The 12,477-nt window shown below is 47.8% G+C and overlaps 1 protein-coding gene across 1 annotated transcript in view; it reads left to right on the forward strand.

The window, feature by feature from the left end:
* POLN (DNA polymerase nu) overlaps positions 1-12,178 on the forward strand; it is a 142,749-nt gene extending 130,571 nt beyond the window's left edge. The window contains exons 21-25 of the mRNA XM_084798671.1: positions 5,376-5,486; positions 6,175-6,253; positions 9,747-9,814; positions 10,592-10,653; positions 11,966-12,178. Of these exons, the coding sequence (XP_084654797.1) occupies positions 5,376-5,486; positions 6,175-6,253; positions 9,747-9,814; positions 10,592-10,653; positions 11,966-12,046 (401 nt within the window). The 3' untranslated portion in view covers positions 12,047-12,178. The remainder of the gene's footprint in view (positions 1-5,375; positions 5,487-6,174; positions 6,254-9,746; positions 9,815-10,591; positions 10,654-11,965) is intronic.
* The last annotated feature ends 299 nt before the right edge of the window (positions 12,179-12,477 follow it).

Raw genomic sequence — 12,477 nt, forward strand, 5'->3', positions numbered from 1 at the left:
TAGTCTCTCTACCCTGAGCCCTGCCCCTTGAAATGCCCTTTTCACCTTTGACTGAGGAAATTAATCATTCATTATCTGCTGCTAACCCAGCAGTGGCTTTTTCTGAAGGAGATACCAGGCAAGACAATACCAGTGTCCCTCAGGGCCTACCAACAGTTGCTTCTAGACCAATGGTTCTCAACTTTCCTGATGCTGTGACCCTTTAATAAAATTTTTCATGTTGTGGTGACCCCCAATCATAAAATTATTGTTGTTGCTACTTCCTAACTAAAATTTTGCAACTGTTATGAATTATAATGTAAATACCTGTGTTTTCTGATGGTTTTAGGTGACCCTTGTGAAAGTGATGAACAACCCCCCTCAAAGGGGTCGTCACCCACAGATTGAGAACCACTGGTCTAGACTATAACCAGACTTAAAGCAAAGCAGATTCCTAGAGCGGAGGTAGGAAGTGTGGTCCATGAAGCAGTGCGCCACACTAGTAAAGAGCTTAATGAGTTTGCTAATGGGAATGGATTTTAAGGGTGGAAGAAGCATGAAACTGGATCAGGCTGGGTTTGCCCTCCCTCTGAGTGTAAATTCTAGATTTAATATGGAAGTTCCCACAGTTTTGTTTTGTTTTTTAAGTATCAAAACTCTGAATGGTTGGCTGAAGCATTTGTCAAAAGATGGTCTACTGAAAAGGAGCTGAAGGTGCCTGATATCCCTTGGCTTAGTGTTGATGAAGGGATTTTAAGGCTCAGGAAAACTGCGGTGTTAGAGTGGGTGGGTACACTGGGTAAAACCTACGTCTCCACAATGGGCAAGCCCTAGAGACATGCCCTTCGCTAATCCTATAGGACACAAAATGGTGAGGGTGCACCAGCGCATTTGAATAGCCTCATCAGACCTTAGGGCTGGAGATGCTGCTGCTCAGCGGGGTGTTTAATGTAGTGGGTTTAACTGGGCCCTGAGGTAGTAGGGGCCAGGTGGCAGCACTGATCACCAAGGCAAGGTGAGCATAGTTACTATAATGGGCAGCACAGGAAAGTGAATTCGATGGTGTCATGACTCACATGGATTTTTGGTACTGACTAATCAATCATGGTGTTTCCAGGCATGAAATAGATTAAAAGGCCTACTGAATTTTTGTTTGATCTGTATAAATGGAAAATTTCTCAAACAAATGGAAGAAATGTTACATTAGACTGTGGCAAAAGGGACTCTCTGCCCATGAACCAATTTCCAGGCTTGAGCCAGTTTGCAGACCCAGGATCCCTTTAGTAAAGGGATGGCAAGGCTCCCCTGAGGAAGGACCTTGATAAAATACCTGTACGTTTTACTGTTAGCCTATCTCCAGTCCTTCCCAGAGGGACCTGCTGCCTTTACAAGGATAGCTGTACAGTGGGGGCAAGGGAGCAACCAGACTTTCCAGATCTATTGATTCTGAATTAACGCTGCTCTCAGGAGATCCCAAGAAACACTGTGGCCCTCAGTTAAAGTAGGCGCTTATGGCAGTCAGGTTATTAACAAGAGTTTTGGCTGAAGTTTGACTCACAGTAGGTCCAGTGGGTCCCCAGACTCAACCCATGTTTATTTCCCCAGTCCCACAATGTATAATTGGGATAGGTATACTTAGAAGTGAGCAGGATTCTCACATTCGTTTCCTGACTGTGGAGTGAAGGCTATTAGCATTGGAAAGGTTAGATGTAGTCTCTAGAGCTGCCTCTGCCAGGGAAAATAATGAATCTAAACATGGACCGCATCCCTGGAAGAACCGCAGGAGTCAGTGCCACCATCAAGGGCTTGAAAGACACAGGGTGGTGTTTCCCACCACATCTCCCTTTAACTCTCCTATCTGGCGAGCGCAGGAGATCATAGAGAATGACAGTTGACTATCGAAAATTCAATCAGGTAGTGGCTGCAATAGCAGCTGCTGTGCCAGATGTGGTGTCCTTACTTGAGCAAATGAACGTATCCAGTGCATGGTATGCGGCTGTTGATCTAGCAAAGTCCTTTTTTTCAGTGTCTGTCCATCAAGGCCACCAGAAACAATTCGCTTTCAGTTAGCAAGGCCAACAATATACCTTTACCTCACAGGTATACTAACTCTCCAGCCCTGTGTCATAACTTAGAGGAGATCTCGTCCACAAAATACCACATTGGTACACTATATTGACAACATTATTCTGATTATTCTGAGCAGGAGGTAGCATCCACTTTGTGAACTCATTGGCAACATATATGTATATCAGACGATGAGAAATAAATCCAACCAAAAATTGCTACCTCAGTGAAATTCTTAGGAGGCCAGTGTGTGGGGCATGCAGAGCTATTCCTTCCAAGGTGAAGGATAACATATTGCATGTGGCCCCTCCCACCACCATGAACAAACGGTCCACGGTGGCAGAGATGAGGTTATGCACGGTCTCAACAACATGGACTTACACTCACCAAAGCTGACCTAGCTACACTTGCTGAGTGCCAGATCTGCCCACAGCAGAAACCAACATTGAGCCCCAGGTATGGATGGCATCATTCCCCAGTATGGGCAGCCTGGGACCTGGCGGCAGGTTCACTACATTGGACCACTTCCTCTGTGGAAAGGACAATGCTTTGTCCTTACTGGAATATACACTTATCCTAGTTATGGATTTGCTTTTCCTGCATGTAATGCTTCTGCTGAAAATCTACTACAGAATGCCTTTTCCACCATCATAGAATTCCACACAATATTGCTTCTGACCAAAGCATTTACTTTACAGCCAGCGAAGTGTGACAGTGAGCCCACAGTCATGGGATCCACCAGTCTTACCACAGTCCCCACCATCCTGAAGCAGCTGGCCCAATACAAAGATAGAATGGTCTTTTGAAGACAGCATTACAGCACCAATTAGGTGGCAGCAGCCTGGAAGGCTGGGGCAGGGTTCTACAGGAAATAGGCTTTGAATCAGTATCCAATATACGGCAGGGTTGCTCCCATAGCCAGGATCCATGAGCCCAGGAACCAAGGGATGGAAAAGGAATCGTTCTCCTCACCATCACTTCTAGTAACCCACTAGGAAAATTTTGCTTCTTGTTGCCTCAACCTTAAGTTCTGGGGCCTCAAAGTTTTGGTTCCAGAATAGGGGATGCTCCTGCCAGGAGCCACAACAAACATCCCATTGAACTGGAAGCTCAGACTTCCTTCCCCCTGGCCACTTTGGACTAAGAAAAGAATAACAGTCTTGTGAGGGGTGATTGATCCTGATTGCCATAAGGGCATTGGATTGGCTCTCCACAATGAAGGTGAGAAAGATTATGTCTGGACTGCAGGTGATCCTTTAGGGTGTCTCTTGATGCTACTAGGTCCTGTGGTTATTACAGTCAATGGGAAATTACACCAGCCTGATCCACAGATCTGTCGAGAATGAAGGTATGTGTCACTCCTCCAGGAAAAAAGCCAAGACCTGCTGTGCTTCTTGCCTGAGGGTGGAGGAAATACAGAGTGGTAGCAGAGGAAGGTAGTTATAAAGACCAGCTAAGTCCACATAGCTAGTTACAGAAATAAGGATTATAATTGACATGAGTGTTTCTGTCCAAGTTTCTTAAGAATGCATTTGTACAGATATTTGTGTTTCTTTCCTCAATTTCTTTATCATGTAATGTAATATCAAGAAAATATTAATGGCTGTCATACCTAAGTTAAGACAGTAAAAGAATGTTCCTCAGGGGACATTGCCACCTCTTCTAAATTTACAATGCATTTGTGGTTGTGTAAGGGATGGTTATATCATATTAGGTGTAATTATGACCTGTTAAATAGATGATGCATTTGTGACTTATGTTGGATAGTTATATCCTGTTTAGATATTATTATGACCTGGTTACTTTTTCATTTGGAGATTAATCATAACATAAGGAGATATGGTTGTGTGTCAAGTTGACAAGGAGTGGGCTTATGATGATAATTCATAGTTGTCAACTTGACTACATCTAGAATTAACTAAAGCCCAAAAGTGGAGGCACATCTGTGAAGAGTTTTTTTTAATTTGAAGTAGTAAGAACCACTTTTTTTCTCTTTGGTTTTTTGAGATAAGGTTTCTCTGCATAGCCTTGGCTGTTCTGGACTCACTTTGTAGACTAGGCTGGCCTCAAACTCACACAGATCTGCCTGCCTCTGCCTTCCCAAGTGCTAGGATTACAAGCATAGGCCACGGGCTCCTAACTGTAAAATCCACTTTTAATCTGAATCTTTGAGATATGAAGACATGCCTTTAATCCAGATCATTTGAGCTGGAAAATCTCACCTCTAATATGAGCCACACCTTCTGATATATATATATATGTGTGTGTGTATGTGTGTGTGTGTGTGTGTGTGTGTGTGTGTGTGTGTATCAGCCTTATATAGGCCTATATAAGGACATGGAAAAAGAAAGTTTTTGCTCTTTACCTGCTTGCTCTGGCCTCGTTGGCACATACATTCCCTCACTGGCATTACAGCCTACTTCTTCCAGACTCCAGCATATGCTGAAGACCAGCTGAGACATGCAGTCTTGTGGACTGAGCAACTATCAGATTCCTGGACTTTCTGTTCACAGATAGCCATTGTTGGATTAGCTGGACCACATCCTTTAAGTCATTTAATAAATACACACACACATACACACATACACACACACACACACACACACACACACACACACACACTGACGGGACAGAGTTGGGAGGGAGAGATTTGTCCTATACTTTCTGTTACTCTAGAGAACTCCAACCAATACACCAACATAGTGGAGTTACGTGTGCTTTTATTGTTTATTTATTCTTGTTTTGTGTGTATGAGTGTTTTACCTGCCTGTGCACCACAAGCATGAAGTGCCCTTAGAGGCCAGAAGAGGGTGTCAAATCCTCTAGAACTAGAGTTCCAATGGTCTTATGGATGCCAAGAAGTAACCCCAAGTGCCCTGGAAGAATGTGTTCTTAACCACTAAGCCATCTCTCCAGACTCTTTATGTATTTCCTAAGAGCCCCAAGCCATGTAAGCCTTGGGACCCAGACGATCTCAAGCTACCTTCATGTGAAGACATATCCAGTACTCCCGCTCTACACTCCAGCTGCCACACACTCTAGAATGGCTCCTGTGCCCAAGCCCTAGATATGGCTTTGAACTTCTGTAGAACAAAAATTACCTTCCCTTGTTCTGTGTAAGATCTTAGTGCAGCTAGAAGCCAGAAAAGAGTAGAAGCTTGACACCTGGCCAGCAGAGGCCATCCCACTGCAAGCCTTCCTCCCCTGCATAGGAGCCATCTGCCCTGGAGCAGCCCTGTGAGGTGGAGGGGAGTGTGAGGAGGCACGACCCACTGGGTGATATGCCACTTGTTCCTGCCTCTTGTCTGCTTCTCCTTCCTATTCTCTAGGCTATGTGACATCCTTGTTGGGTAGAAGGAGGCCTCTGCCAAGGATCTGTGCACAGAACCAGCAGCTTCGGGCACAAGCAGAGCGACAGGCAGTAAACTTTGTTGTACAAGGTACCAGAGCCTCAGGCCTGCCACTGCCTGTGGCTCCTTCCCTGTAGGTTCATGCCCCCTGCTCCTTGGGTATATGGCAGTTTGCTGTGGTACTTCATGCTCTGGAAACTCTCCTGTATAAGCCTCATAGCCCTCACCTGTCGTGCCCAACAGTGTCATCACAGCTACTAATGTGGTGGCAGGGACATGTTTGTGTTTAAGACATTTTTGGAAGGACATGGTGAGGCGCACCTGTAATACCAAGGCTGAAGCAGAACTGCCCAATAATTGAAGCCATCCGGAGCTACATAAGCAAAACTTTATTTTAAAATAAAATAAAATAAAGAAATGGCCTCCCTAAGACCCATGGAGGCCATGCTGTTCCCCTCTAAAAGTAGGAATCTGAGTTCCCAGGAGCCGCGCCAGCAATAGAGCCAGTTCTAGAGATGGGTTACTTGACATGGGCTGGCATCCTGGGTGTCTGTCTGGGGTCAGGCTTCCTCAGTAAGGCATCCAAACTGCATTCCCCCAGCACTGAGAAGGAAGCAGCTCTGTTGCATTGAGATGTGTTGTTTGCTTCCAGTTGCAAAAACTCCTTTATTGTTAAGCCAGTAGAGTGAGCAGTGTCCATGGGAAATGTCTCAATAACAGCTCAGGCACTGTGTGCCAAATACCTCAGGCCCTAAAACAGAACCCTTTGTGTCCACAGGCTCAGCCGCAGACCTCTGTAAGCTGGCCATGATTCGCATCTTTGCTGCAGTAGCCACATCCCCAACCCTGACAGCCAGGTCAGTGAAGTCATTTTCTCTGGGCCCAGCCCAGAACTCCTGCCAGAGAGGTTTGTGGGTACCAAAAGGCCTTTGCTTTTTTTTTACCCACCACACATTTTCCCATCCTACCCTATGGAACCTGAGCTCCTCTCATGGGCCTCTGCACACTAGGGTGCCCATATCACTGCCTAAGTGGGTCAGCACCTGGACTTCAGGGAGGAAAGCTCCTACAGGAAGAAGACAGCTTCCCTAGATCCTAAAGTGTGAAATGGGTCCCATGGGACCCTATGCTGAAGCCCCAAGAGGGCTTTGGGGACATAGGAACCTGCTTGCTGTGAGCATTCCTCACCAAGATTACAGTTTTCTCTTGGCCTGAAATACAATTCATGCTCAAGGCATAAATTTTCCTTTATCATCAATCTCTCATCTTTCTCTTGAAAACTTTACTTTTTCAAACATTTCCCCTGTCTGTTTTAGCCTCGTACCTGTGTTCTTGGGTGATTTTCACACCCCTGGACAGGAGTATGCACTGCGGATTGGTGCCATGCAGAGCTGAGGGCAGGAGGGTCAGCTCCAACCCCTTTTGTCCACTGCCTTTTGCAGCCCTGTTCCAGATACTTCCTTACAGAAAAGATATAGGTTGTGAAGCTAGCTGCAAACTCTCGGGGAAGAGTACCAGAGGAAAATGCAGAGACCACAGCTGAGCCCTCCAGGCATGGCCAAGAGTTAGCTGGGAACAGACTATGCAAAGCTTGAGCCCACCTGGTTTCTCCTGTCACCCCTCTCTGCCTTCTACCTTGTAGTCCCAACGATTTCCTTCCCATTTTATAGAATTCCTGAGCTCTGTACATCTGCCCACTCCCACTGTTCCAGGGGTAACCTCTAGTTTCACTTGGGTTGTGCACAGCCTGTGTTGGCCCATCCTGGAAACAGCTGAAAGCACACAGTGCTCTGCATCTGCCAATGCAAGGCTAGCAAGTTGCCTCTCTGTTGCTGTTTTTAAAATTGGTGAAAGATGTTGGCAGTGTCTTACCAATGTGTGAGCATAGAAAAGCTGACTCAGGGATACAGAGAAGAAGAAACTGAGGCAATATGCAGCATGGGCCTTGTCCAAATTCAGGCTGAACCGAGCTAAGGCTGGGTGTCCTCCCAGCACTGCATAGTCTCCTACCTTGTCCCACCACACAGATGCACGTCTAGGAAGGAACCACAAAGACTTCAGCATGGCTAGGGTGCTCTGTAAGACAGAACTGCCTGCCAGGCTCTTGGCAAAGGGAAGAGGTTAGGCCCTTCTGGAAAGCTCTCTCATAGGAGCCAGGATCTGTCTGCCTGTGCCAGGTCAACCAGATACAAATGCAGTGGCTCTGTGTCCTCTGTGGGGCATGGCTTTCTTCCGGGAGCCGGGGTGGTCTAAGCCTGCATTCTTCTGCTTGTCCCTGTGCCCCAGCTTCCAGTGAGAAGTGTGATGTCTCTCTGGCTGTGATGGTGATGTGTGAGTGACTAACAGTCACACTTATTAGGTCCTGCCACACTGGCAGCTCAGATTGCATGGTGTGATTTCAAGAAGTGTGAAAGTACTTCTGCTATATCTGGAAAGAGTTATAAGTGCCTCTTCCGAGGTTTCTGCCCATTTGAAAAGTAATCCCCTTGGGAGCCAAGCTTGATGTTAGTTTAAGAAAACATGCCAGTGTTACAGCTTAGTCCCTGCTGTGTCCTGCCACAGTCTGCCTTCTGGAAGGGCAGTGCTGATGCCCTACTCAGAGGCAGTACATGAGACAAAGGCATCCCTCTGTGAATGTCTTTGAGAATTCATATTCCACTATTCCTTAGTCTGAGCCCAGCATATGTCCATTTCTTGCACATTCTTTAGGGTGTGCATTTGTTGGCCTCTAGTAACAGTGGCCTGGCTACAATAGCCCAGGCTCCAAAAGGTGCCTGAGAAGTCCGAGGCACAGAGGTTGCTGAAATTAGGGCTCAGGCCCTTTCCTTTTGGTGTCATGATAGAAGTAGCTGCTCTGATCATCACAGCACCTTCCAGGCAAGAGAAGGACAGCGATGGTCAGGCCTTTACAAGCCGTTCTGGGAGTTGGAAAACAGATGGCTTTTGGGTCACCCCATCTTAGAGGAGATGGTGTGTATGCTGGAAGCATAGCCCACTGTCTTCCTCACCCAACAGCAAAAAAAGGGTGACAGAGAAGAAGACAGATGAACAGTTCACCATAGACCTCTGCTGTCGAGTTCCACCACAGCCACTCTACTCAGGCATTTGAAGGCTGGTTCTTCCTTTCTAGCCAGGGTTCACCATTAGATCCCATTATCACTGCTGGGGTTGGGCTCGCCACAGCTTCCCTGTGAAGCCTCGGCTTCCAGGTGCCACAGGGGAACCCAGAGAAAACAACAGTGGAGAGCACGTGACTGTTGCCCTTTCAGATTCCCATCCAGGGGGCAGAGCACATGGGACCCGTCTGTGCCCTCTACCCTTCCTTGGGGGCTATAGGTGCTGGTGACCATCCTCATCATGCATACCACATACTCCATCCCTGAGTTGTAGGACCAGCTACCCCTGTGCCCACAACGGTGCTAATACCAGGTCTGGGGACCACACATTCACAAGGAGTCTGAAGTGGCATCTCCCTGGGGAGCTTGGCCACCAGTATTCCACCCTCCAAGGAGCCTGTGGATCTGTAGCAAGCTGGCACATGTGCTGCCATAGATCTATGGGTTGAATACTCAGATGTCCCTAGCACTCCATGTCTCATCCTATACACATCTGCACCTGTTCCCCCAACAGGCTACCCAGCAGAGCATGGCTTCTTAGATTCCTTTTCCTACTAGTGCCAGAATGGGCTAAAGGGGCCATAGAGGACTGCAAGAGAAAGCCCATAAAGCCATGTTCAAACTACCACATACCTTCGAATTTTTACATTTTCTAAGTTCTGTTGAGTTTTGTTTGTTTGTTTTCAAGACAAGGTTTCTCTGTTTTATCCCTGGCTATCCTGGACTCACTTTGTAGACCATGCTGGCCTCAAACTCACAGTGATCCACCTGTCTCTGCCTCCCAAGTGCTGGGATTAAAGCATGTGCCACCTCAGGTCAGGGGCTGGACAGCTCTCCAGAAGTCATGTATCCCTCTCTGTGGCATTTTCTGCCCATTCCCTGGAGCTGTCTGATGGTAAGCAGCCAGACCACGGTGCTAGGATGACTATATTTATTCCACACAGAGCCACACTTTTCGTAAACCAGATGCCAAACAACATACCATGAAGTTTGTTTTGTTTGTTTGGTTTTTGGTTTTTCAAAACAGAGTTTCTCTGTGTAGCCTTGGCTGTCCTGGACTCTCTTTGAAGACCAGGCTGGCCTCGAACTCACAGAGATCCTCTTGCCTCTGCCTCCCAGGTGCTGGGATTAAAGGTGTGTGCCACCACTGCCTGACACCTACCAGGAGCTTTGCAGGATAAACTTATGTCCCATGTGCAGGTATCCACATACAAGTGACTTCCTTCCTCTCCAGGTTAGTTGCACAAATCCATGATGAGCTGCTGTTTGAAGTAGAAGATGCTCAGATCTCTGAGTTTGCAGGTTCGTCCATGGGAGTACAGCGGGTTGTTTTATCCCACAGTCAGCACATTTGCCATCTCCTTGAAGCCTCTCCCCTCTGCCCTATAAGGCCTCTCCACTGGCAGCTTTGGTGACCTCAGTAAGGGAATGTGTGTATCTAGTGCTCCAGATCAGCCATGAAGCTTCTGTGCACAGACATTTATGGCCAAGCCTCTACTAGACTGCTGGGCAATCTGGAGGGAATATGACAAAGCTCCTAAGATGGATCATAATATCAGGGCCACAAAGCTACCTTCAGAGGCATAACGAGAATGCTGGACTTTCTGCAGAAACATCAGGGGTTATGGCCTTCCATGCCCAGACTATTTTGAATAGGAAGGATTACCTGGTGCCTCCTCCTAGTCCTAGCACCACAGCCAGAACTGCTGGTGTGGACCTAGTGCCTGCCCACCTCAGCTGGCCTGCCTGCCTCTGCTGTGAAGAGCTGGGGTGGAAGGAAGTATGGGCCAGATCAGTCAGTACAGGGACCAGAAGACTGGGCTGCGGGTCCTTTAAGCTGTATCCTGAGCCATGGATGTGGACACTGAGAGTTGATTAAGCTATGAGGTTGCATGAGAGGTTCAAGGGCCCTGGCCAAATGGTTTGAGTGACTTTTAGAACCAAGAAACAACCAAGTAACTTGAATCAGGTAACACTGAGCCTAAAGGTTCCTCAGCCCTCAGCCTTTGGGGCCTGAAAGCCAGAAAGCCGAGCAGACTTTGATCCATGCAGCCTGTAAGCAGCTGTTTTCTGTTCTAGCTCTTGTCAGAAGAATCATGGAGTCCTTGCAGCAGGTACAAACCCTGGAACTGCAGCTGCAGGTGAGGACACACACACCTACCCAGCATCACTGCTATATCCATCACAACTGGAGTCATCTGAGGGTGGACAAGAGGGTCCCACTCCTCAGAGGTCAGGAGGCCAAAGAAGAAGGCCAGCTCCAGTCTTATGCACTAACTACTGCCCTCCAAGCCTACTCTTGTCCCTGCCCTGCTTGAGGAACCCTTCCCCTACTGAATTACTGAGCTGCTACCTGATAAGAAGCCACCACCATGGATGTCTGCTGCTGTTTCTACCAGCCTCTGACTAAACCCCTTCCCTGAGGTTCACCATTACTGAGGGTGTAAGCACTGTCCCCACCTACCCCAAGTACACCACAGGGCCTGTCTAAACAGGGGCCCACTCTGCACCTAGCTAAACACTGCTTGGAGTCAGTTCTGGGTTCTTGCCAGGAAAAGACCTCTAGGTGTTTCAGCATAGGTTCCCCAGAGCAGTGTGGACAACTGGTCAGGGAGGCTGTGAAGCTGCAGAACCACCCAAATGGTACTAGAAATACATCTTGTCACTTAGTAAAGAATCCAGCCCAGTGGTACTTCAGAACCAAGCAAAACCACAGAAGCTGGCTGACCACCTTTCAGAGTAGTCTTGGCTCTGCTCACAGAAACTTTCCTGGAAAAGGTGTTACCTGCTTCACTTTTCCCTTTATGCAAGACACAGGGCATTGCATGCCCCCTAGACAGGTGGCAGCTTGGCAGGGTCAGGGAGCAACACATGTATTTTACCCAGTTGGTGACGGGATTCTTGCCTCCTGAGGTAGTCTACAAAACCTATGCCTGTGGTGAGCAAAGAAGTAGGTGCTGGGGGAGGAGCCTGCAGCCCAGGAAACTAAATTTAGCTGCCATCAGGGGGCCCTCATGAGGCAGAAGACTGTGGGAAACAGCTAGGGGCCAGCCCCTTCGGGGAAAGGGGCTTTGCCTAGTGCCTTGGGGGAAAGCCCACTCAAATAAGGGTCTTCTGCCCCCTAGCATCTCTCCAAAGTATGACCTTGACAGAGTGAGCATGTGTTGCACTAACACATTCTTACCCTAAAGCACCTTGCCTAGGAGCCCTGCAATCCTACACACTGGCTGAGGCCTCGTAGACAGGGAGCTCCACCATGGTAGGTGCATGTGATGTGAGCTTGCAACAGGGAAAATGTGAGTATACACATGTGTGTCCGTATGTAAGCAGGAATATGTGGCTGCTGTCTGTGAAAGTGCTTGTCCCTGTACACTGGACCTCTTCAACCTGCATGAGGGCCTGGGAGGTGGCTGGATTTCTCTTTGAAGCTCATTTCTGGTTGTCACCCCACAGGTGCCCCTAAAGGTGAACTTGAGTGTTGGCCGCTCATGGGGACACCTGGTCCCACTACAGGAGGCGCTGGGCTCAGCCTGAGCCATCTTCTAGCAACCGTCCAACAACCAGTGAGGTCTCTCCTCAGTACCTACTCCCATAAAGTACTTTTTTTTTTTCAAGACAAGGTTTCTCTACATAGCCTTTGCTGTCCTGGAATCACTCTGAAGACCAGGCTGGCTTGCCTCTGCCTCCCCAGTGCTGGTATAAAAGGCATATGCCACCACTTCCTAGTTCATAAAGTACATTTTTTCATCCTAAATTTCTCTGTATCACTGGGCAACAGTGGGAGGAGTAAGTTGGTTTCCACAAGTCTATCCTGTAGCCTTTCCCCAGGTCATCAGCTTGCACTCTGTGAGAGCTAGACCGTGTAGGCTACATTAACCCTTTGTGGGCCAACTGGGTCACTAACCTGAAGTAAGTGCCTAATAAGACTCTGTCTTCATCCTTGCCTGAGTGGCTTCTTGCTATGG

Source organism: Acomys minous (assembly GCF_964271855.1).
Source record: "Acomys minous genome assembly, chromosome: 10".
NCBI lineage: Eukaryota > Metazoa > Chordata > Mammalia > Rodentia > Muridae > Acomys > Acomys minous.